Source organism: Pelecanus crispus, chromosome 1 (genome assembly GCF_030463565.1).
Source record: "Pelecanus crispus isolate bPelCri1 chromosome 1, bPelCri1.pri, whole genome shotgun sequence".
In the NCBI taxonomy this organism is placed as follows: domain Eukaryota; kingdom Metazoa; phylum Chordata; class Aves; order Pelecaniformes; family Pelecanidae; genus Pelecanus; species Pelecanus crispus.
In genome coordinates, this window is record NC_134643.1 from 85,983,464 (window position 1) to 86,007,117 (window position 23,654).

Sequence of the window (23,654 nt, forward strand, 5' to 3'; positions counted from 1 at the left end):
ATGATGTCATCAATGTACTGCAGATGTTCTGGAGCTTCACCCTGTTCCAGTGCCGTCTGGATCAGTCCATGGCAAATGGTGGGGCTGTGCTTCCACCCCTGGGGCAGTCGGTTCCAGGTGTACTGAACACCCCTCCAGGTAAAAGCAAACTGGGGTCTGCACTCTGCTGCCAAAGGGATGGAGAAAAATGCATTAGCAATATCAATTGTGGCATACCACTTAGCTGCCTTTGACTCCAGTTCATATTGAAGTTCTAGCATGTCTGGCACGGCAGCACTCAGCGGCGGTGTAACTTCGTTCAGGCCACGATAATCCACTGTTAGTCTCCACTCCCCATTAGACTTTCGCACTGGCCATATGGGACTGTTAAAGGGTGAGCGAGTCTTGCTGATCACTCCCTGGCTCTCCAGTCGACGAATCAGGTTATGGATGGGAATCAGGGAGTCTCGGTTGGTGCGATATTGCCGCCTGTGCACAGTTGTGGTAGCAATCGGCACCTGTTGTTCCTCAACCTTCAGCAACCCTACAATCAAAGGGTCCTCTGAGAGACCCGGCAAGGTGGACAACTGTTTAATTTCCTCTGTCTCCAAAGCAGCTATACCAAAAGCCCACCGGTACCCTTTTGGGTCCTTGAAATACCTTCTCCTGAGGTAGTCTATGCCAAGGATGCACGGAGCATCTGGGCCAGTCACAATGGGGTGCTTTTGCCACTCATTCCCAGTTAGGCTCACTTCAGCTTCCAGTACAGTTAGCTGTTGGGATCCCCCTGTCACTCCAGAAATACAAATGGGTTCTGCCCCTCTATAGTTTGATGGCATTAGCGTGCACTGTGCACCAGTGTCCACTAGAGCCTTATACTCCTGTGGGTCTGACGTTCCAGGCCATCGAATCCACACAGTCCAGTAAACCCGGTTGTCCCTTTCCTCCACCTGGCTGGAGGCAGGGCCCCTCTAACACTGGTCACAGTATTTGCTGTTCACTTCCTGTAAATGTGAATCAAAAGTCCCCTGATCAAGGTCGGAAGTAAAATTAGCCCTCTTACTCTGTCTGGGGAACTGCTCACTGGAAACTGGAGCTGCAATTTTCCTGGGAGAACCGCCTTTTCTAATAGTTTTTCCTTGCAACTCACGCACCCGTGCCTCTAAGGTTGAGGTGGGTTTTCCATCCCACTTTCTCATGTCCTGTCCATAATCACGCAGGTAAAACCACAGGGTGCCCCGTGGTGTGTATCCTCTATATCCTCTCTCTTGAGCATAGGGACGTTGACTCCTAATGGCTGAGACACTGGTCCGTGCAGGTGGGGAGTAGGACAGATCCTCTCTGAGTTGTTGGAACTCTTGGCACAGTTTTTCCACAGCCGAGACACAGGCCTGTAGGGAGGAAGAGAGCTTTTCTTCGTAGTCCCGGAGTTGTCTAGCCACTTCATCCACCGTTGGTGCCTCGTCGTCTTTCCAGGCTAGTATTGCCAACGAGTTGGAATACGATGCTGGTGCGCTCCGTACCACCTTCCGCCACATGGATTGTGTGCACCTGACTTCATCTGGGTCTTTGGTTAACCGCTCATCATTCAGGTCACTGTAAATCACCTCCAGCATGCCTAATTCCCTCAGGTACTGGATACCTTTCTCTACGGTGGTCCATTTGCTTGGGCGGTATAAAACATCCTCCTTGAAGGGATACCTTTCCTTCACGCTTGACAGAAGTCGCCTCCAGAGGCTGAGCGGTTTTGCCCCTTTTCCAATTGCTTTGTCAATGCCCCCTTCCCTGGAAAGGGATCCCAGCTGCTTGGCTTCCCTACCCTCTAAATCCAGGCTACTGGCCCCGTTATCCCAGCATCGGAGCGGCCAGGTGATGATGTGCTCGCCTGGATGACGACCGAAATCTTTTCGCATATCTCGCAGCTCACTCAGGGATAGGGATCGGGTGGTCACCATCTCATTTATGGGTTCTTCCTCCTCTGGTTCTCGTGATGGCCCTGGTTCATCTTCATCCCTTACTAAACGAACTGATTTCCTCGTGTATTTTTTCTTCTGTATAGGGGCAACTGATACCGGCGCAGGTTGGTTCTCTGGTTTAGCCGCAGTGTCTGTCACTGGGGTTTGAGTAGCCGCAGTGCCCATGGCTGTGGTTTGAGTAGCCGCAGTGCTCATGGCTGTGGCTGGAGTAGCCACAGTGCCTGGGGCAGGGGTTTGAGTAGCTGCAAGGCCTGTAGTGGGGGTTGGAGTAGCCGCAGGGCCTGTAGTGGGGGTTTGAGTAGCCACAGTGCTTGTTGTTTTGTCATCAGATCCAGAGACCTTCTCTTTCTTTTGAGGGTACTGATTAGTGTTGACCACGGCTTGACAGGCATGGGCCAGTCCCCAGCATGTTGCAATGATTTGTGTCTCTCTGGAGCTACCAGGGTGACAACATACTTCTTCCAAATACTTTACTAATTCTTCAGGATTCTGCACTTGTTCAGGGGTGAAGTTCCAAAACACTGGAGGTCCCCACTGCCCTAGGTACTTGTGCATACGATCCCACACACCCTGCCACTCATAACTATCCAGCCTTGGGGTAGATCTCTGGATGGTATTTTTAAACTGCTTACTGACCTTTATCAAAACGGAAACAACATTCCCAAGAAGTATCAATAGAAGTATCTTAACTGCCCAGGGATGTTCAAGATACAGGAAAGTTGTTGTAATGAAGGAGGAAACATCATAGAAGAAAGCAGCAAAGGTGCCATTCTGTATTTCCTCCACAACAAGCCTCTCAGAGTAAGAAGTATAATTGCTAACTCTCTCTATGAGGTAGTACCCGAAGTACAGTAGTGACTTCTGTATGAAACCCAAATACCAAAGAATGCTCAAGGTCAGGGTTTTGATAAGGAGGCTCCCAAGCAAAAGATCATGAATCACTGCAGAGCATAGCACACTACACAAACTGACAGCAAGCTTTAACGCGTGCTGCAAAAAAAAGAACATGGTGCAGATCAGAAGAACTAATATCGTGACCGGCAACTGTTAACAGACTCCTTAACACACTCTGGTTAATCTGTTCTTATCTCAAACCCTTCGTGCCCCACGTTGGGCGCCAAAAAGGACTGTCATGGTTTAGCCCCAGCCAGCAACTAAGCACCACACAGCCGCTCGCTCACTCCCCCTACCCCGATGGGATGGGGGAGAGAATCGGAGGAGTAAGAGTGAGAAACACTCCTGGGTTGAGATAAGAACAGTTTAATAATTGAAATAAAGTAAAATAGTAATGCTAATAGTAACAGTATAATAATGATAATAACAATAATGATACACGAAGCAAGTGATGCACAATGCAATTGCTCACCACCCGCCGACCGATACCCAGACAGTTCCCGAGCAGTCATCGCTGCTCCCCGGCCAACCCCCCCCAGTTTCTATACTGAGCATGACGTCATATGGTATGGAATAGCCCTTTGGTCAGTTTGGATCAACTATTCTGGCTGTGCCCCCTCCCAGTTTCTTGTGCGCCTGGCAGAGCATGGGAAGCTGAAAAAGTCCTTGACTAGCATAAGCAGTACTCAGCAACAACTAAAAACATCAGCATGTTATCAACATTCTTCTCCTACTAAATCCAAAACACAGCACTATGCCTGCTGCTAGGAAGAAAATTAACTCTATCCCAGCCGAAACCAGGACAGTTTCTGATATAGTAAAGACCAAGATATTTCAGCTCCAGCGCAGGGGATATGAGATGAGCATTGAGGTACAAGGCAAGATCACAGAAGATGGCACAGGTATGTATCATATGGAGATGGCAAAGTGATGGCAGGCCATAACAGGAGGGCCTGGCAAAGATAAGGAAAGTGGAGTGACACGTCTAGAAATGCTGCCATTCATTACTAATCCCTCTTTACTGTGCTCTCTCTCAGGAATAGAGATGATTGGAACAGGCTCCTGTGGAATCACGCCTATTATGAGCAAAATCAGCTTTGACCTGCTGGACTCTCAGTACAGACCAGGGATCCCACTCTTTGGGAGGGTAGGGAACTTCTGAGACCCTGGACGATGCATGGCATAGCAAACTCACAAGTGCACAATCCCATCAGATGAAATAGCAGCATGCAGGTGACATGGTCCACCCTCCTCTGCCTTTGCACAGGCAGATGAATTACTGTCAGTTGGGGCACTCTAACAGACATATGGCCCTGAACCTCCTGGCAGTCAGCCCAGTAAAGAATAGAAGGCCTGTTGCTCTGACACGTAAGAATAACATCAGGGAGCAGCAAGTGTGGGCTATTCCACAAGGGAATGTTATCCAGGTGCAAAGGGTGACCACAACACAGGTAGGCATAGGGATTTCATCAACAAAGGCACAGTCCCACAGTACCCAACCAGAATGAATAGAGCTGGGGTGGTGACAGTAACAGGTTCCACCTACAGTCCAGCAATCACCAGACAATGTGAGGTGATGAGTCAGGGCTGAGCTTAACCACAAAAGTCCAGTTAACCAGGTGGGAACAGCAGGAGAAAGAGCTGGGTGTAGGTCTACCTCCAATGTAGCTTTAGTCAAGGACAGGGGCAAGGCCAAGCCTGAACTTAGAGTTCCTGAACAAAGAGGCATATGATACATGGTGGAGGTCCCATATGAAGCTGGCCAGGGGAATTAAAACCTATTGAGGAACTTAGGGCTCTGACAGATAATTTCCCTTGCCCAATCAGATTGTTTTGCTGAGAATTTTCTCAGTTGCTGCCTCAGACAACTCAGGACTCACCCCACACATTTCCACATTCACGTCTTTTGTTCTTCTCTGTAAGAAACATCCTCCCTGGCAAGAAGGAAAAGGGGGAAGAGGCTTTAAGACTTGGGAATTGTTTTCTGTTTCTAGACTAAAACCTTAAGTTTGTTTTTGCTCTGTTAGGTGAAGCTGGTAGATGGCACTGATGCTCCAATCACCAATGAAACCATCATGATTTCTGTGGATGGAGACAGATACAAAGGCAATTACACTACAGATGAGCAGGGACAATCCTGGTTTTCCATAGACACTACCACCTTCACACAAGCCTCCCTGGAAATCCAAGTGAGTGGTAGACAGGGCAGAGGGACTGGGGTAAGCCTTTTTCTTTCTGAGCAGCAAGGGAAATATCTATCCATGGATTATCAGTCTTTCTGCCAATTGAAAGGTAAAGCAAGTTTCTTGGCAGGTCACCTCTCTTCTCTTTGTCTGCTGTGCATGTTCTCTACCTTCTTCTAAGAGTGGGAAATATGGAACATACCCAGAGTTTTTCTGTGGACTTTCATGTGACTTGTTAACTGGTTTTGGTCAGCTGTGAACTTTTTATTCTTCTTTATCAGGCTGATCATAAACCTGAACCGAACTGTTATGACAGCGACTGGATCACACCTTCATATGAGCATGCCACGCGTAGAATAAGTCGATTTTACTCCCCGAGTAAGAGTTTCCTCAAAATTGAGCCAAAGCCTGAGACATTAAGTTGTGGCTCCCCCACGGAGATCCAGGTGCACTATATCTTCACACCAGAGGCCATAGGAGAGCAGAAGAAAATTGTCATTTACTACTTGGTAAGAATTATTTGTGGTTGCTTTGATCTATGGCCATAGAGAGCACTGTGGCACCTATAGCTACCCTCCATGATGAGCAACCACAGCACTGCTATATGGTGAGTCCTCAGCCAGTAATGATAGAGAGAGTTTGAAACTGAAAGTGTGGCCTGTGGCAGTGGGAATTAAGTACATTTCTGTAATGTTTCTCACGTTGTCTTCTGTATGCAGACACGGGTATGGTGTTCTTTTATTAAGAACAGAGACAAAATGTTGATGGAGATACCATTGTCTTGGGTGCAGCCATCCAAGACTCTCATTTCATAATACTCCACTCCCAGTTTCCCCCATTCCAAATTCTGGTTCATATATGGTCACAGCTCAGAAACCAGCATCCTACAACAAGAAGATGAAAGATGAGGAGAAAAGCAGTCTCCTGCTCAGTTTTGTCCTTTGCTAGTCATCTGACCACTGAAACTAAAGCAACACCTGTAACTACAGCACCAGAAAAGCCCAATAAGCTTAGAGTTTCTTGGCAGGCAATGATGGAAAGTTTGGGATACCACAGTAACTGGAACAGACTATAACATGCTGGCATTGAGAACCATGAATTGGTTCATTTTGGGGGGCAGAGAGAAGAGACTAATTCAGCTGTGACTGAACAGTGATCTCTCAGTTTTGCTTGGGAGAACAGGAGGAGTCAGATGAATATTCAAATAGAACTTCTTTCCCCCTAAATTTGTTTTTCTGGTTTTCCCATTTCATGACACTAGCAGAAGAGATGAGAGTAGCCTTGGAGAGCTAGAAGAAATCAGTGGAACAGACACTCCTGTTCTGGTGGATTGTACAAAACATCATGGGGACTTTGAGATTATAAAAAAGAGAATAGAAACCTGTGGTAGAGATGTCCATGTGCTTATTTTCAAGAATGCTAACAACAAATTGAAGCACAAGATTCCTATTTATCCCGGTAGCCTAGGAAAGCTGGTCTTAAGTATATACATACAGCAGGTAACCCAAACAGTGAGGGAACTTACATTTTTATAGGTGTGGAAAACACATCTTGAAATTAAAATATGGTGCTATGGAATAGATATCCTATATGGAAAGTAATTGTATAAAAGGCGGGTTTTGGTTGTGAAAAAGGCAACTTTTTCTAGAAATGAGGAGATTACATCTAGCATTCAGACTGTTACTTAGTGCCTGACTTCAGGTACCTTATTCAAGCTCTTCTTATTTACAGCCTGTGCCCTTCTATTCCAACTCTGTGTGAGTTATGATACTAATCTTGATTAAATTTTTCTCCAGACTGTTTCACAATACAGCTGAGAGTGGAGTGAGAACTTTGATCATCATTCTGTTCCAAATTGTTAGAAAGGTGTATATGACCCCCGAACTTATGTGTGCTCAGAGGCAAGTGCATTTGAACCTGATCTATGTATCTAATGTGTACAAAAGGGAAGCCAGATCTAACCAATGAGGAAACATTGGTCCTCCTAGGAGTGAATATTTCTGTCTCCAAAGACACAGTAAATTCCAGTCTGGCACTTGCTTAGTATATTCTTGGTTTTGCTTACAGTTGGCAGTGCTATTCATACTTACACTCTACAGTTAACCCAGTGAACATTCATTCTCCTTCCCTTCAACACCAGTAGCAACAATTACAGGAAGGTTTCTCTGTCACACAGGTGATGGCCAAGGGAGGCATTATATTAGCAAACACCCATGATCTGACTGTGAATCCTGGAGATGGTGAGAACAACTATGCATTTTTAGCATCTCTAATGATAATTTGGGGGCAGGGGGCTATAGAGAAATCATTTCAATTCGAACATTTAATGTCTGAATTGAAACGTGTTTTCAAAATTAAATCTTTTAAAATGAAGTGGCTTGGGTTAGTTTTGTTTTCTCTGAGTTCTGTCAGGTGCTATTTTTTTGACCAGAAAATTTTAGAAAATTCAACAAAAAAAAAATGCATAATGTTTTGGTCATTCTTTCCTCAAACCAACACTTTCTGAGGACCACCCTACCCTATTCAGATTGTGGATGCTTACCAATGTTGTGAGACTCACATGTACAGTGAGCAGGAAGAATGTGTCTCCTTTTCTTTCTCTCTCTCTCACTTCCCTTCATTTTTTGGTACTGTTTCTCCCTTATAAGCATGCAAACACACACATACCTATATTCTAACCAATATGTTTAATTTTATTCATATAAATGTCCAAGGGTTACACATTTCAGTAACTCAGGCTGGCTATGATACATCTTTAAAAGTCTTTCAACAATGAGACCAGGGAAATATTTTGGAAGTCTATGAGAAGGAGTTGCACTGCAGTGTATATAAACAGTAAAGATCTTGCGTGCTGCATGTTCATAGAAAGTTCTGCATCCTCACTAGTAGTAGTGGCTAAACTAACACCCTGGCTCATAACAAGAGATGTTCTATCACCTTCGTCCAGATTGTGACATGAAGCTCAGGCCCAGCTAGGAAGAGTCTTTCAACATAGAAGGGCATATTTCCACTGTGGTCAGAGCAATAGCTTGGTGTTTCAGCTTAGCAGTAACTTTACAGTTACTTAGCAGTAACTTTACAAAGTTATTCTTTCAACCAATCTGCAACCTTGACTGCTGCCACCCATTACAACAGTCCCTTATTTCTACATTTTTCCCTCATCTGTTTTCGTAGACTGCAGAAGATCTTGGAGCTTGAGGAAGAAGGGGGTTGGGAACATCAAGAAATTATGCTAGATGTTATCTGGGGAGAACCTAGAAGGCATATTGAGGCCCACCAAACTCATCTCATTTGGCTATTACATGATCACTGTTTGAATTCAGGTGTCTTTAGCAACAGCCATAGACTTCAGTCATGTATCAGTATTACTGCCCCTGCTAAGAAAAAATGTTCAGCGTGAATGAACTTGACTTTTTTATCTGGGGAGGGCAAATGCATATACTGGAACTTCTTGTATGTTGCTTAGCCTTTTTTCTCTCTGTTAGCTTATGGGACATTTCAGTTGACCTTCCCTGTTGAGGCGGCGATTGCTCCCCTGGCACGGATGCTTGTGTATACCACTTCACCCAGTGGGGAAGTCATCGCCAGTTCAGCAGATTTCCAGGTTGAAAGTTGCCTCCCCAATAAAGTGAGTATAAGTCAGGGTTTATGCAGCCCATGTTTGTCTCATGGCCAGTAGCTCAGTTATCAGTTCAGAATGGAGGCAGAATTCACAATGGGTTCATGAAATGGTCTGACCAGGTGTTGTCTAAGGATTAGTGACTGAAACTCCAGAATAAGTTACAAAGCCATAACTATAAAAAGTGGATCAAGCCAGAAGAAGAAAGAGGATCACTGGTCTTTATGTATTACACTGGTCAAAGCTGAATATATATTAGAAGAGCTGCAAGGCACTAGCAGAGCTCTGTTCACAAGGCTAGATGCTTCAATATAATAGCACCTAGCAGGATCTGGAAAAATGGCTGCTTTAACTTCCTTTTGGGGTTGCAGGTCAGACTGAGTTTTGTACCCAAGGAAGGTCTTCCTGCCTCCAACACACACCTGCAACTCCATACCTCACCAGGGTCCCTGTGTGCCCTCCGTGCTGTGGACAAGAGCGTTCTCCTCATGAAGCCTGAAGATGAGCTCTCTCCCAGCTCTGTAAGTCTTGGTTACTTCTGGTAATGAGAAAGTACAAGAATGAACCAGTCCTTCAACTACAATTGACACCACTATTGACATGGGGCCACGTATTTTTATAGCTGCAGTCACTACACTTGTTTTTCAGAAGCTGGCTTTTATCAAAGGAGTGTTAAGTAGTGTCTGTGTCCTTGTAAGTGCCGACCTGCCACACTTTTCCCTGATTGTTTGCATTTCCTCAGGTGTATGATCTTCTCCCACTGAAGGATCTCCGGGGTTATAGCTTCAAGGACTACTACCTAGAAGACGACAACATAAACCCTTGTGTGTCACTTGACAACATACTATTAAATGGATTTGTCTACATACCCATTTCTCCTGACGGCGAAGGTGATGCCTATGACATTCTCAAAGTAAGCTCCAGCCTTTTGTTTTAATTCATTATTCCTTTTTTGGAATACAGTCTCCTCTCCTCTTCTCCCCTGTCCTGAAGGGTTTTTTAGTAAACCTTGCATTGAGCTTGCTAACTTTTGTATGCAAGAAAATAACCAGGCCCAGGCCCTGCATCTATGTAGCCCATCGTTGGTACCTGAGTGCTTCTCTGAACCATTAAAACTTTGAAGGGTCTCCTCGCTGCTAGTAGAGAACCTGTGAATGGGCTCAAGTAAGGAAACAGTCCTGAGAAGTAACTGCTGGTACCATAATATTAGAAACCCTTCCTCAGTCATGCATGTTCTCTCTCTGTCTGGTGTAGATAGTTCTTTAATAAAGTGCCAGTTACTTTGATAACCCGCAAACACACCTTATACCCATCTAGAGAGTCCTGCACAAGACTTTTTGGGTACCCTCAATCTAACGCTTTTCACACATGTCATTTTCACCCAGGCAGGTGTCCCCAAGATAGACCTGTGGCCTTAGCTTTCCATCTGATTATGTCAAGATTTAGCCTTAGGATGAGTATAACATGATAAAGCCTCAAAATCTGGGTTGAACCAGTCTATCTGGCACTTACAGGCAAGCCTTTGTTATTCTGATCAATACCAGACATAAGTACATCTATTCTTGACATACTAAAAATAGTTTCTTTTCAAAATGGTTTGTGTATTTTTTGTTCTTCCTTCTCTTTGTTTACTAGGAATTGGGCTTAAAAGTCTTCACTAGCAGCAAGATCCATAAGCCTGAAATCTGCCAGCATTACCCAGGACACATGATGGAAAGGAGTTACGGTTCTAGTAAGAATATGTGCTTCATTTTACCTCCCCCACAACTACCTAAAATTTGCCACCTTGCTTCTTTCCTTCCCTCTACTTCTTTGAATACAAATTACCCCATCCAATCTCTGCAAGAAGAGCAGCAACATTAGGAAAAATGTAATATTGAGATGACAGCAGAGAAATACATTCGTTTCCAGTGGCCAAGTTTTCAAAGTTGTTCTTTCAATTTTAAAATTTTAGCTAAGAATAACTACTACCTGGAAGGAAAGTATCCACCTGATTTAGAATGGAGTTTGACACATCTTTTCCTTTCTTCCCGTCCTTGAACAAATTTGCTAGTCACTGCATTGAATCTGCTTGGAGATTTGGACTATAAATTAAAGGAACATATGGATGCTGACAATCCTGTGGAGACCGTCCGGAAGTACTTCCCTGAGACATGGATCTGGGAGTTAATTTCAGTGAAGTAAGTGCTTATGGGAATGTAGGGTGTGGTCACTGGGACAAAACCTTCCATTTAAGCCTCAATGGAAGTATCAGTATTTCAGTGAGAGGGGTATTCCTAGTAGACAGAGGGATTTTTCAAGGTCACTAAGTATAGGATGCTTTGGGAGGACATGCAAAAGCCAGTGGCCACCTCCCAGCTGGTCAGGAGTTTGCTGTCAGCGGGTGTTGTCCAGTAGGCTGAGAAAAACATAGACGATCGCTGGGATATAACTGAAATCTTCTTCTCTGTCCCTTGTCAGCTCTGAGGGAAATGCTGATCTAGATGTGACCATCCCTGACACCATCACCGAGTGGAAAGCCAATGCATTCTGCACTTCGGCAGACACAGGCTTTGGCCTGTCCCCAACAGTGTCCCTCAGAGCCTTCCAGCCCTTCTTTGTAGAGCTCACCCTGCCCTACTCTGTGGTGCGTGGTGAGTCCTTCACGCTGAAAGCCACCGTTTTCAACTACCTGACTGCCTGCATCAGGGTAAGAGACATTCACAACTTTGCCTGGTCTGACAGCTTGGGGAAGGCTAGAATGGCCAATTACAACATGGTTTCCCAAGCCAGATGACTGATGTGTGACTATAATTTCATATAGGTGTACATATGTAGGAATTCTTGGTGTATTTAATGAAGGGGCAATATGTTTTTCTGACAAAGTTTTGAAGCTGCATTTGATTCAGAACATAAAGCTCTGCTGCTGAGGCCCCCAGCCTTGTCATCACAAATTTATGTCATTGTCCTATAGAAATATGAAACTTGGGTTATCCACAGACCACAACGTCATTGCATACCCACATGGAAACTCAAGGTTCACCAGGGTGGATACCTGTGTTCAGCCTTTAGTCTCATCTCATATAAACATCTCACAAAGCTTCACGCCAGATTTTCTGGAATACGCAGACTTCCTGTGATTTATTGCATTTGCCCCTAAGACACTGAGCAGAGCTTTATAGCTTCACTATTCTTATCTGCATTCTTTCACCAACAAAAAAGACGAGAGAATTTGGGAGGTGATTTGAACAAAATCTCAATCACCTTTGCTCAGTTTTTTATAAATACAGATTTTTATTCTAAAAGGAATGAAGCTGAAACAAGGAGGGGCACTGATCCAGCCATTCCAATGCACTCTCATTTATTTCCCTGTCTTTTCGGTTTGGTTTGCTATTTTCAGGTTCCTTACTCTACTCTCTTACTACCTTTCCCACTGCTAGTGTTTTACTTCTTCACCTAACTAATCATGAGGGTGGTCTTTCATTCATGGCTACGTTTGTAGTCATTGCTTTGCCTTTACTCACACAACTGGTCCATTGCTCTCCATTTTCCCAGAATCAATTTCCTTTCCAAAGATACATGTCCTGTTCTCTACACTTACCTCCCCAATCTCTTACAATTGTACACATCTCAGTCTTTTCCCACTTTATCACCCAGTTCTTGCTCTGCAATATCTATAAAGTTCTCAGTCCCACAATATAACCAGCTCCACCACCCATTTCCATGTACTGCGCTGTCTCCAGTAACGGCAGCTTCTCTGCAGTTCCAACCTTCATGACACCTCTCTGCACAATGGCAGGTCAGCGTGTCTCTGGCCGAATCTACTCATTTCCTGGCTACACCAGTGGAGAAGCAGGAAGAATCCTACTGCATCTGCATGAATGAAAGGAAAACTGTGGCTTGGGCAGTAACACCAAGATCTCTAGGTAAGAGGCTGGACAACAAGAAAATACTGGGATCAGGTATCTGTGGATGGCATCAGATCTTTGGTGTGAGGAGCTAGGTGACTCCAAACCTGTCTGGAAGGATCTTGTCTATGTCAGAAGTGAGAAGCCCAACCCTGAGGCTGAGACACTACACTGGGATGCAGTTTCCAGGTCCTAAACAAACTAAGTGTTATGGGCCGTTGTTTTCTGAACATTTGAATAGAAATCACAGATTCCCTTAATGCATGCATAGCACTCAGACATTCCTGTTGTGGAGCTGAGAATGTCTTAGCTTAATGTGGCTGGGTCTGAAATATTTTAACCAAAGCTTGCTTTCTCTGAAGCCTCCCAGAAAAAGACTGTTTGATTTAAAAGACCTGCCCCTCCGCTACTCTTCCTGCCGATGGACTAACACCTGCTCGGGTGGCTGTCATGAAGGAGGTGGCCTGGCAGGCTGCAGCCGGATCAAGATAAACACTGTCTCAAGTTTAGTTCTCCTCTTGGAAGAGCTTCTCTTTAACACACCAGAGAGTGCCCAGCACAAGCACGAACCCCTGTTTCCCTGGCACTGCCCATCAGGGCCGGCTGACCCCTGTTTCCTCCAGGGCAGGTGGAGTTCTCGGTGAGCACTGAGGCCCTGCAGAGCCAGCAGCCCTGCGGGAATGCCATCGTGGAGACCCCTGAGAAAGGGCGGAAGGACACGGTCATCAGACAGCTGCTGGTGGAGGTATGTGGCTGCTGAGTTCGGTGGCACAGAAAAGGAATAATGATTTCATGCTCCACAGCAACAGTTGCTGTATGATAAAGGTTTTCTGTTTTAGCCACGATAGCAGCAATAATGGCTTGTGTGACTCTTACTCTGCACACTTTTATAAAAGAAGCATTGATAAATCTCACACAGGCCAATACAGCCCATAACTCATAATGTAGAGCCCATAACTCATAATGTTGCCATCTCATAGTAAAAGCAGGGTATTACATTACATAGTGGGACAGAAATAATAAGGCAGGCAATAATGACAGGTTTGTCCCAGACACATCACCTTATAGATAAATGAGATAAATGAGAACTCCTTGGGTTTACCTGTAATAAATCACAGGGATAGGTTGTAAATGGAAGACTTGCCAGAAACCTTATGCATCTTCTCCAGCACATGGCCAGTCACTACAATCTACAAATATTTTCAAACAAACTACCATCATTGTTTTGAATTGGTTTTATTACATTTTTAAGAATATTCAAAACAGTATGAACTAACTTTTTATTTTTGCATTCTTTTGTACATTTTTTTTCTTAAGTGGTGTTTTGCAATGATAAAGCCACAGCTTCTCCCATGATAAATAGCTAGTCATAAAATTAATTCACAGTATAAGACTCCCTGTGATATTAATAGCAAACAAAGAGTACTAGCTTGTTGTATAGCAAAATCTATAGAATATGTCATAATATTGTCAATCCTATGCATTAAAGGAAGGAATAATCTTATTTAACAAAATTAAGTCAGGAGTAATATATAACATTGCAACTCCTCCTTACATTGCAGACATTCGAATTTTCAGTAAGGCAGAGCTAGGATTCTTGTAATATGTAACTTCAGAAAATGTTTTGCTAACCTGAATGTAATGACGGAACAAAGCTTCTTTTTTTTTTTCTTTTTTTTAATTTCACTTATTTACAAATTAATTTGATTGTATAGTGCATTTCATGTATCAGGGCATGAGTAACTTTTTAATATTTCAGGCAAACAAACAAAAAAAAAATTCACATATACCTTCAGGAAAAAGTGTTTATTTTGTTCTTTGAAGATACTGGAAGATCAGGACTGTACAGTTTTTTCTCCCAGATGCTGGGGGAGTAAAAATAAAGCATTAAAATTACTTCTGTCGGGGTGTCTGAGACATTACTGGTCTTATCCTGTTATTGTATTGAGGTAATTAATCTACAGCAAGCCCTGACTGGATAGAATCAGAGATTAGCATCCAAGGCTGAACAATTAATCAGCAGGGGTGGAGCTGCATCGTCCCAAACACGCGGATGTCAATATCCCCTGCAGAAGGCAGTGCATCCCGGGAAGAGAGAGAAGGGAGTGTGCCAGACCCCTGGGGCGTCCTCTTGCCCCTCAGGAAACTAAGCCTTGTTGAGGACTAGTTGGGAAACAGGATGTTTTTTTCACCCAGGAATTTCTCAGCTGGAAAGGAAAATCTTTCAAATAGTTACAGTTTGTATGTTTTCATTTCCTGTTGAAATGTTCAAAATCAAACAAAACAATGGATTTCTCATTTAGTTGCATTTCAGAATGATATACTGAAACAAAAAGAAGGTGCCTTTTCAAACAGAAGCATTTAGCTCTGTCATAGTTTATCCTAAAAGCTTTTTATTCTTTCTTTTTTTTCCCCTACTCTTTTAATCTTTCTCTGTCTTTTCATACTGAAGAATGAGAGACAATTTATCTTAACTGTGTGAGAAAGTGAAGGTAATACCATTGTTTACATGCTGGAAAAATTTTTCAGCTGGCAAAAGTTGGGAACCAGTAACGAAGCAATGAGAACTCTCCTGTTTGGAGGTTAAAAAAATTGATGCGAGGATCTCACTGAAATAAACCTGACAAAATATGTTTTCTAGTAAATATTTGATTCCTGGGTTTTATGCAGAATGTTTTCAACCAGCTCAACAGAAAACAGGGCTGCTTTGCTGACTTCAAAAATTAGGCTAGAACTTTTCGAAACGGGGGGGTACAATCATCAGTTGGGTGTGACATGTATTTAAATTTTGGGTCTTGTAACGTGTCACTTGTGGGTGCATTGGAGTGCTCTAGTTGCCACCTGTCAAAGCTCTTGCATACATATCCTACTGGTGTCCCAGGCACTCAGCCATCATCGCAGTCTGAAGAGTTCTGCTGAACTGGTCCAAGGCTCTATTAGCACTGTCGGTAACATCATCTTGCATGTTATCTGCATCATAACCTGTGAAGCTGCAGGGCCTCTCTCAGTAATAAGAAAGGAAAGAACATGTATTAAATTTCATGTTTGTAAATGGCCAGTATGTTATAGTCCTAAGTTATCCTCAGTTTAGCACACGGAGGAAAAAACTTTGTAAGCAATTTCTAAAGACTTTTCAGTATAATAAAGTTATAACCACAGGAGAATTCATAAGTATTTAATTTTCTTAGAGTCCCTTTTAGTTACCCTCTTGATATTTCTTCCTTTTCTTTTTTGTTGTTATTATTGGTTCTCATTTTTTGCTTTTTTCTTTGCTTTTTTCCTCAAGCCGGAAGGGACTGAGGTGGAAACTACTTACAACTCTGTGCTCTGTGCATCTGGTAAGAGCCTTTTGCTTTCTAAGACTTTCTTGCCGAGGTAGAGACTAAAGACAAAGGGAGAAGACAAGGTTTATGAATACTCTGCTCTGAGAAGAAAGGTGTAGGGATCTGATAAAATTGAACTAACTAGATGTATGTCCAACTGGTAGTGAAACTAATTCTTCCTAAAGGAGAAGAGCTGAGGCTGTAATAGTCCCTGCAATCACAGAGGCAGAAGCACATCTCTTAGGAACTGAGGCTGACCAGGTCCTTGTAGGGAGAGAATATCTGGGATTTAATAGGGTTATCTCTAACATCGTTCATGCAATAGGTGTAAAATCACAAACTGGACTCTGCAGTAAGCCAGGTCTGCCCACCAAAGCAGAAGAGGCCAGAAAAATAGGATGGAAAGCGTATTTGTCAGTCAAGGCCAGCTGACAGTGCCATGTAGAAGTCCGTGACAGTCTGTGTGTGATGGTATTGCAGGCCCAACAGAAAATTTGCAGGATTGGAAGCTTCCACAACAAAATTACAGATGAATGGATTTGTTGAAGGCAGGAAAGCCCTGTGCAGGGGACGGTGTCTCAGCCTCTTAGCTGCTAGCCGTGTGTGTAGATATATCCGGAATTGTAACCAAATTGATCTGGTTTTTATCCCAGAAAAGTCAATGTCAGAGCCAGTCTCCCTGGTTCTCCCAGACACTGTAGTGGATGGCTCAGCCAGAGCATATTTCTCAGTGCTAGGTAAGTGAAGCATCCTTAAAGTGTCACATGCTATTTTGAAACACTGCCGTGTTTCTTCAGGCTGTGCTCAGTCAACTGGCAAGCCCTGAACTGTGCTAATTTACACTGGAAATTGTCCCATTCCCCAGGTGACATCATGGGCACTGCCATGCAGAACCTGCACCAGCTCCTCCAGATGCCATTCGGCTGTGGGGAGCAGAACATGGTCCTGTTTGCACCCAACATCTACGTCCTGGACTATCTGAACAAGACAGGGCAGCTGAGTGAGGAGGTCAAATCCAAGGCCATTGGATACTTAGTGAGCGGTGAGCTGGGACACGGCTTTTGTTTGTCTGTTCATTCCTTCCCTCAGCAACTGGATAAGGACACTGTTGGCCACTGGCATGTATGACGTGGGGGAGGTTGTCCTGGTGCATTAAGGGAACATGTGGTAGGTCAGGTGTATATAATACAATACCTATAAAAGAGAGAATCCTGCACTCAGGTGGAGGTGCAGGATGAGAGAGGACAGCATCCAAACAGGAACATAGAAAATGTCCAGGACTGCCAATAACTCACAGTTCTCTCCATAAAAAAAGGGATATATGAAATACATAAATCAGGCTGTAACCATTAATCGTGGCAGCTACTTGTGCAGATCTCGGACCCTCCTTAGGATTAAGATTTAGAAAGTGTCACTCACCTTCGACTAGGCCAGAATTTTAACACACTAGCTAGGACATGTTGGCAGACATAACACCGGTACCTATGGACGTGGTGGGTATCTGCTGACTAACAAGGGACTGGTTTACTCGGTTATTTCACAGAAAAACTGCACTTACTCCAATAAAAATTATGCTGCTTTCTGCATCCCTATTCTGTGTGGGGCTCACCTTTGTATTCAGTTCTCCTCTGGGAACTATTTTCCCGGATCTCTCAAGTCTGGGATACATTTACCTCTCCTCATCAAGTCTAGGGTAGAGAGCAGCAATGACCACACATACCCAGTTTCCAGGTGTTTTAGGAGAGAGGAAGAGCACAAGGAGGTACTTAGAGCTGTGGGTTTGCCTGAACTTCCATTGTAACACTAAGCAGCGTAGCTCACACTTGTGCCATAAGAAGGGGGACACTGTGTCCCATGTCTCCTACGTTTCCCTTGCATGTCTCCTTGAAAAGTACTGTGACAACTAAAATATTCTTCCACTCTCTATTTCAGGGTATCAAAGGCAATTGAACTACAAACACTGGGATGGTTCTTATAGCACTTTTGGGCCCCGTTATGGGCAGGTTGGGAATACCTGGTAAGACATCATTACCACTGGCTTTTCATTTCTGCTTTTCATGCCCTCTCTTTCCTCAGTGTTCTCTTGTGCTTGGTCATTGTGGAGGTTGAAATGGAGGTGGAGATGAAATAATAATCATGGCATCATAGGATAATCACGTAGAATAATGGAGCAGGGAAGGGTGCTAAGGGAGATGCCTTTTAGGTTTGCGATGCTGCACTGATAGCTACCTACCTCCCCTGACACCCTTCTTCAGCTCAAGTGAGGGTGTCCTGCAGGATGCCCTAGCTAGTTCTTATTAGCAGAAGATGCCGATGAATCCCCAGAGTGCCATTGCCCACCTACCCGCACCCCTCAGGGCTATGAATGGCAGGCTCCATTTACAATTGGTCCCTATCTCACCAAGTCCCTAAGCTAGCTCACAGTTTCCAACCAGCCTCCTGTGATTGAGTCCTGTAGCCTCTATTGCTTTCCTCCAGAACAGTGATGCCCACATGGGCCCTATGACCTATGATGGATACAGGGCCTGCTCAGGATGTCTCAGTTCCCTCTGTCACTTTCAGGCTCACAGCCTTTGTCCTCAAGTCCTTTGCCCAGGCCCGGCCTCACATCTTCATAGATGAGAAGCACATCCAGGATGCTTTGGTCTGGCTCACTCAGAAGCAGAAGGAGAGCGGCTGTTTCCGCAGTTCTGGGACACTCCTGAACAATGCCATGAAGGTAATGCAATGCCATGCAGATGCCTGGTTGGCTCCACATGGGCTTTGTCAGGCTGGAACTTGACCATAAGTCACTCTGGGACCAATTGAGCCATTTCAGCCCTTGGGGGTTGGGGAGGAGGGGTAGTTAAATATGTGAGCTATCACGGAAGCAGGAAGAAGCCAACAGCAGCTTCTGAAGGACTTGCCATGAGAAGGAGGCTAGGAAGAATTTGTCCCTGCAGGCTGTAGATAAGTAGCACAGGGAGAAGCCAGTGGTGCTGTGTGGGATCAACATCTACTCTTGTGGTTCCCTGCAGGGTGGAGTGGACAACGAGATCTCGCTGACGGCCTACATCACTATTGCATTGCTGGAGATTCCTCTGCCTGTAACTGTACGTGTCTGCACCCCAACCCGAGCCACAGATGGTACTAACCTGCCCTACCAGTCGCCCCCAGATTGTCAGGTCCCTTTACCTTTTGAAAGAAGAAATCCTGTCTGAATATTCTTTCCATTCAAGCCTAGACTGGAATAACATTTTTCCTCCATTTTCCTCCCCTGTCCAATCCTGTCTCCCATATACACATTTCACTTAATCTTTTTCTGAGTTCTTTTGTGGAGAATCAAGCTTTTGCTCCTTTAAAAGAGTACAGCTTGGATTAACAGTGAGTTAAATAATATTTAAATCTCTAAAATGAGCCAAATAGGTTTTCTACACCCACAAAAATCTCCTTCTGTTTCTTGGAATAGTACATTCCTGTTGAAGCACTTGTTTGGGCCTATTATGTTGACACAACAGCACAGGTCTGTAAAAAAAAGGTGGCACACTTGGGGATTCATTCTCATTTTCTCTGCCTCTTCTAGATTGTTTTATGGGAAATCCCCATCCTTAATGCTTGGGGAATAAGGTATACCTATAGGGAATAAGGTATACCTATAGGGAATACCATAAATGACAGTCTGTGAAAAGCTTGAGGCCTATTTAAAAGCAGTGTGGGTTTGGTCACTCTGATCCCTGAGTCTGTGATCCTCTCAGTGTCAGACAAGCCTCTGGTGCAGTTAAATTGGGGTGTGAATTGCAGCAGGACTGCTGAGCCAGGATGGTCGCCGTGGTGCTGTAATCCCTCTGCTCCAAATGTAGTAAGGACTATTTTATGTTGAAAGTTTTTTCCTGCATAGTGAGAACCATCAGGAGGAATTATTTTGTCAGTAGGGTGACAAGGATGACACTAACTTCACCAGAATAGTATTCTTTCTTTGGTATGTGTCGCATTTAGAAGCCAAGTTCTCAGACAGAACTGTGTTGGATAACAAGGATGTTTTTCATCTCCCTGTCTGAGCCTAAATGTGCCACTGAATGTGAAAGGGGTTTGTCAGGATCTGATTGGGATATGGGTCCATTTCAAGTTAAGCTGCATGAACTCCTGAGCATAGTACAGCCCTTAGGTAGTTAATGCTATTGGCAAGACAGAGAGTATTTCAGTAAGTACAATAAGCCATATTAGATCCCTCATAAAAAACTTATTAGTATTGTCCTCAGCATGTGTGATTGTGCTCTTAAACCATACTTGCAATTCTGGCTTCAAGAAGACATGCATTGTTGATGTTAACATGTCACAAAAAATATTCCAGAAAATAGAAAAAAATACATTCTTTCTTGTGCAAGGTAGAGTTTACCTCCAAACTAGAAGCTATGTTATCAAGTTCCAGCAAAAACGAATTTTTTTCAGAAGGCCCTGGGAAAGGGGAACTAAACAATATAAGGGAAAGGATAGAGCAAAGGGTAAAAGCACAGAACAGTCTCGGGGTTATAGCTAGAGGGGAAAAGCAAGTATCCAGTACATCTACAGAGAGGAAGTGTATCAGAGAACTCCCCTTGCCCTGAGACACAATCAGGCCAGTAATTCTTCTCAAGGCAGAAGGGTTGGAGCCCTGCTTCACAGTCTTTAAATCAAACTTGGAAAAAACATTACAGCATGATGTATTAAAGAAAAGCAGATACCAGATAATGAACAGCCTTTGGCTGTCCCACTCATTCCAGGGAGTATTGGACCTGGAAGGGAAGGGATACACAATGGTAAAATCTTTATCAGACAGGGGGGTGGGGATGTCAAGGGTCCATAGGTACCATCCAATTCCTGTTGTTTTACTGCGTACCGCAGTGTGAACTCTGGCTGCTCCAGCTCAGTTTCTCTCTCCTCCCAGCACTCGGTGGTGCGTAATGCTCTGTTCTGCCTGGAAACAGCAGCAGATGAGAAAGAAAACCATGTTTACACCAAGGCACTGATGGCATACACCTTCGCCCTGGCAGGGAGGGAGGACAAGCGGAAGGCTTTGCTTGGCTCACTTGAAAAGGAAGCCGTGGAAAAGGGTGAGTGCTCGTGGTGGGACATCTCTTTCTTCCAACCCGCTGGCCTTACTTCTTCCCTTGATAAAATGGCTTTTATTGGTGGGGCAATGGCTGCAGGAAATGGCTTCTGTGGGTGGGGAAAGGTGGAGGGAGAGCAAAAATGCGTGCAAAGGGGTTGTGTTTTTGAGAACTCCCTCTCAGTGCCCAGTCCTACTTCTCTGCTCCGAGGGAGGTCATCAGGAAGCACCAGGCACCATCCCCATGGGTGCTGAACTAAAGGGCAGCTCTGCTAGCGTCTCTCCTCAGTCTGCTCCTCTTGCCACACCAGGCACTGCTTAGCAAAGACTTAGCAATGTTTATGGCCACTGCTTCCTTCCAGTGCACGTGCTCAACACAGAACAAAGCTGACCTTGTGCAGCACAAGGGATGATAAATCAGAGAAGGGCTGCATGTGCTGAGAGAGAAAACGAACGTACAGGTCATTCTGGAGGCCATAGCATAAGCTCTGAGTCTTCCAGAAAATCATGTCATGACTCGGAAGCATTCTGGTAAAGTCAGGCCAGACAGTGGGTTTGCCCAAGCGTTGGGTAGCACAGTTGTGAAGGAAATATCCCCAGCACCCTTTGCCTTTTCCACCTGCCGGTGACTATCAAGCTCTGCTCACAGTCGTCGGGTCGTTTTGCCTCACAGAGCTTGTCACTGCCCAACCCCGGCACCTCTACTCAACAAGGGGAGCAGTGCCAGCCTGGTGCTCTGCTGGTGCTCCAGCCCATGAATGCCTCCCTGAATCTGGAGTCTAGGACAAAGTGGTATCCAGGCCTGAGGACTGAGCCTCAGCAGTCTCAGAGTAGTTGCAGCAAGCAAAGAGCTGTCTAGCCCTTCCCATGTCATCCTACACGACAGATGCATCCTGCAGGCTCTGTCCTCCCAACTGGACCGGCAGCAGATCAAGACCTGCCTTTCAATAACTGCTCATAACTGCTTGTTCTCTTGTCTCCACACTCCCTGCCTCCTGTGAAGATGGGACTGTTCATTGGCAGCGGCCTGGCAAAGAGCCAGAGGTCGATCTCCCGTACTATCGCCACCGAGCTCCCTCTGCTGAAGTGGAGATGACGGCCTACGTGCTCCTTGCTTACCTCACCACACAGCCGGCACCTTCCCAGGAGGAGCTGTCATTCGCATCTCTTATTGCCAAGTGGATCAGCGGTCAGCAGAATCCCAGTGGAGGCTTCTCCTCCACCCAGGTGAGCTGCTTCCCTCCTGCGACCTCACACATCACTGTCAGAAGACGGGAAGTGCCAGGGACCCAGGGGGGAGCACAGGGACACAGGAAGGGAGCGGAAACATGCAAAAGCTGCTCTTTCCCCTCTCTCCTTTGTACTTGGAACTGGAGAAAGTGAGGAACGGAGGGGAGGATGCCTGCCAACAGCAAAGGGCAGGCCGTGGGAGGACACGCTGTGGAAAGGCTGACTGTATTGCCCTGGGTGCCGGGACCCATCTCTTTCAGGACACAGTGGTGGCTCTCCAAGCCCTGTCCCTGTACGGAGCTGTCACCTATGCCAAGAGCGGAGCAGCTTCCAAAGTGACCCTGCGATCCGGAGCGGACTTCCAGCAAGACTTCCAAGTGGATCCCACAAACCGGCTGCTGCTCCAGCGCGTGCCCCTGCCCCAGGTGCCAGGGGAGTACAGCACGGAGGTGTCTGGCGAAGGATGCGTCTACCTGCAGGTGAGGGTGAAGGGGGCAGCTGGCACCCTGGGAGGAGAGCCCCTTGCCAGGCAGGAGCCAGGGAGAGGGCAGAAGGGACAGGGGAGAGGGGAAGAGCGCGAGGGAAGGCTCTGGGAGAGGGAAGAGAAGAGCAGAGGTGTGTGGAGGAGAAAGAGTGTGAGGGAAGGATCTGCAATGTCAGGAGGATCTGCTGTCAGAAAGGGAGAAGTGGCGAGGCAGGACGGGGAGAGGATGGTCTCTCTCACGTGTTGAGCACGCACACACACACGCTCACACAGAACCGCTGCCTCTCCCCTAGACAAGCCTGAGGTACAACGTGCAGCCCACGCAGGAGGACGCACCCTTCATGCTCCATGTGTACACGATCCCAGAGACGTGCGAGGACTCCAAGGCTCACAAGGTCTTTGACATAGGCGTAAATGTCAGGTGAGCCTGCCTTTGGGTCTCAGCCTTCCCGAGAAGCCATGGGTGCTTGGAGGGGGTCTGGCGGTCCAGGGTGAGCCAGTCTGGAAGCCCTGGAGGGGCAGCGCGTCCCTGGAAAAGGGGCAGGAAGCAGCTGGGCTGGGAGGAGAGGCTGTGGCGGAAGGACACGTCCCGCAGTGGGGGAGCCGTGTGGGAAGCCCAGGGCTGGGCTAGTGAGACGCTGCATAGGTCACTAGGAGACCCCGGCATAGCTGGAGAAGGTGGTGCTGGGCTGCCAGGACGTGGTAGGGTGCCAAGTGTTACGGAGAAGGTGGAAGTGCCCCCAGCTTCGACTTGAGGTGCGCTGAACCTTTGTTGCTTGGTTCCTTAGTTACACTGGGGAGCGCAATGGCTCCAACATGGTGATTGTTGATGTGAAGATGCTGTCGGGATTCATCCCTGTGAAGTCCTCCGTGAGGAAGGTAGGAGCCTGTCTGTCAAACAAGCAACATCCAGCTTTTTATCCTCACGACACCTTCCAAGTGTCTGTAGCAAACTAGAGGCCTTCAGGGTTGTAATCATCTTGATCTTGCCGTTGTCATCCGCACATTTGCCGC

At 45.6% G+C, this 23,654-nt stretch overlaps 1 protein-coding gene across 1 annotated transcript in view; it reads left to right on the plus strand.

Moving 5' to 3' along the window:
- Nucleotides 1–23,654, plus strand: part of LOC104024026 (alpha-2-macroglobulin) — a 46,135-nt gene that overhangs the window by 18,200 nt on the left and 4,281 nt on the right. Inside the window, exons 10-32 of the mRNA XM_075708825.1 lie at nt 3,887–3,996; nt 4,877–5,038; nt 5,314–5,541; nt 7,209–7,272; nt 8,518–8,660; nt 9,023–9,172; nt 9,394–9,564; nt 10,287–10,395; nt 10,705–10,831; nt 11,112–11,340; nt 12,430–12,556; nt 13,162–13,283; nt 15,825–15,876; nt 16,515–16,598; nt 16,727–16,903; nt 17,794–17,878; nt 18,424–18,580; nt 18,879–18,953; nt 20,765–20,930; nt 21,930–22,153; nt 22,417–22,635; nt 22,934–23,061; nt 23,429–23,519. Coding sequence (XP_075564940.1) covers nt 3,887–3,996; nt 4,877–5,038; nt 5,314–5,541; nt 7,209–7,272; nt 8,518–8,660; nt 9,023–9,172; nt 9,394–9,564; nt 10,287–10,395; nt 10,705–10,831; nt 11,112–11,340; nt 12,430–12,556; nt 13,162–13,283; nt 15,825–15,876; nt 16,515–16,598; nt 16,727–16,903; nt 17,794–17,878; nt 18,424–18,580; nt 18,879–18,953; nt 20,765–20,930; nt 21,930–22,153; nt 22,417–22,635; nt 22,934–23,061; nt 23,429–23,519 — 3,200 coding nt within the window. The remainder of the gene's footprint in view (nt 1–3,886; nt 3,997–4,876; nt 5,039–5,313; nt 5,542–7,208; nt 7,273–8,517; nt 8,661–9,022; nt 9,173–9,393; nt 9,565–10,286; nt 10,396–10,704; nt 10,832–11,111; nt 11,341–12,429; nt 12,557–13,161; nt 13,284–15,824; nt 15,877–16,514; nt 16,599–16,726; nt 16,904–17,793; nt 17,879–18,423; nt 18,581–18,878; nt 18,954–20,764; nt 20,931–21,929; nt 22,154–22,416; nt 22,636–22,933; nt 23,062–23,428; nt 23,520–23,654) is intronic.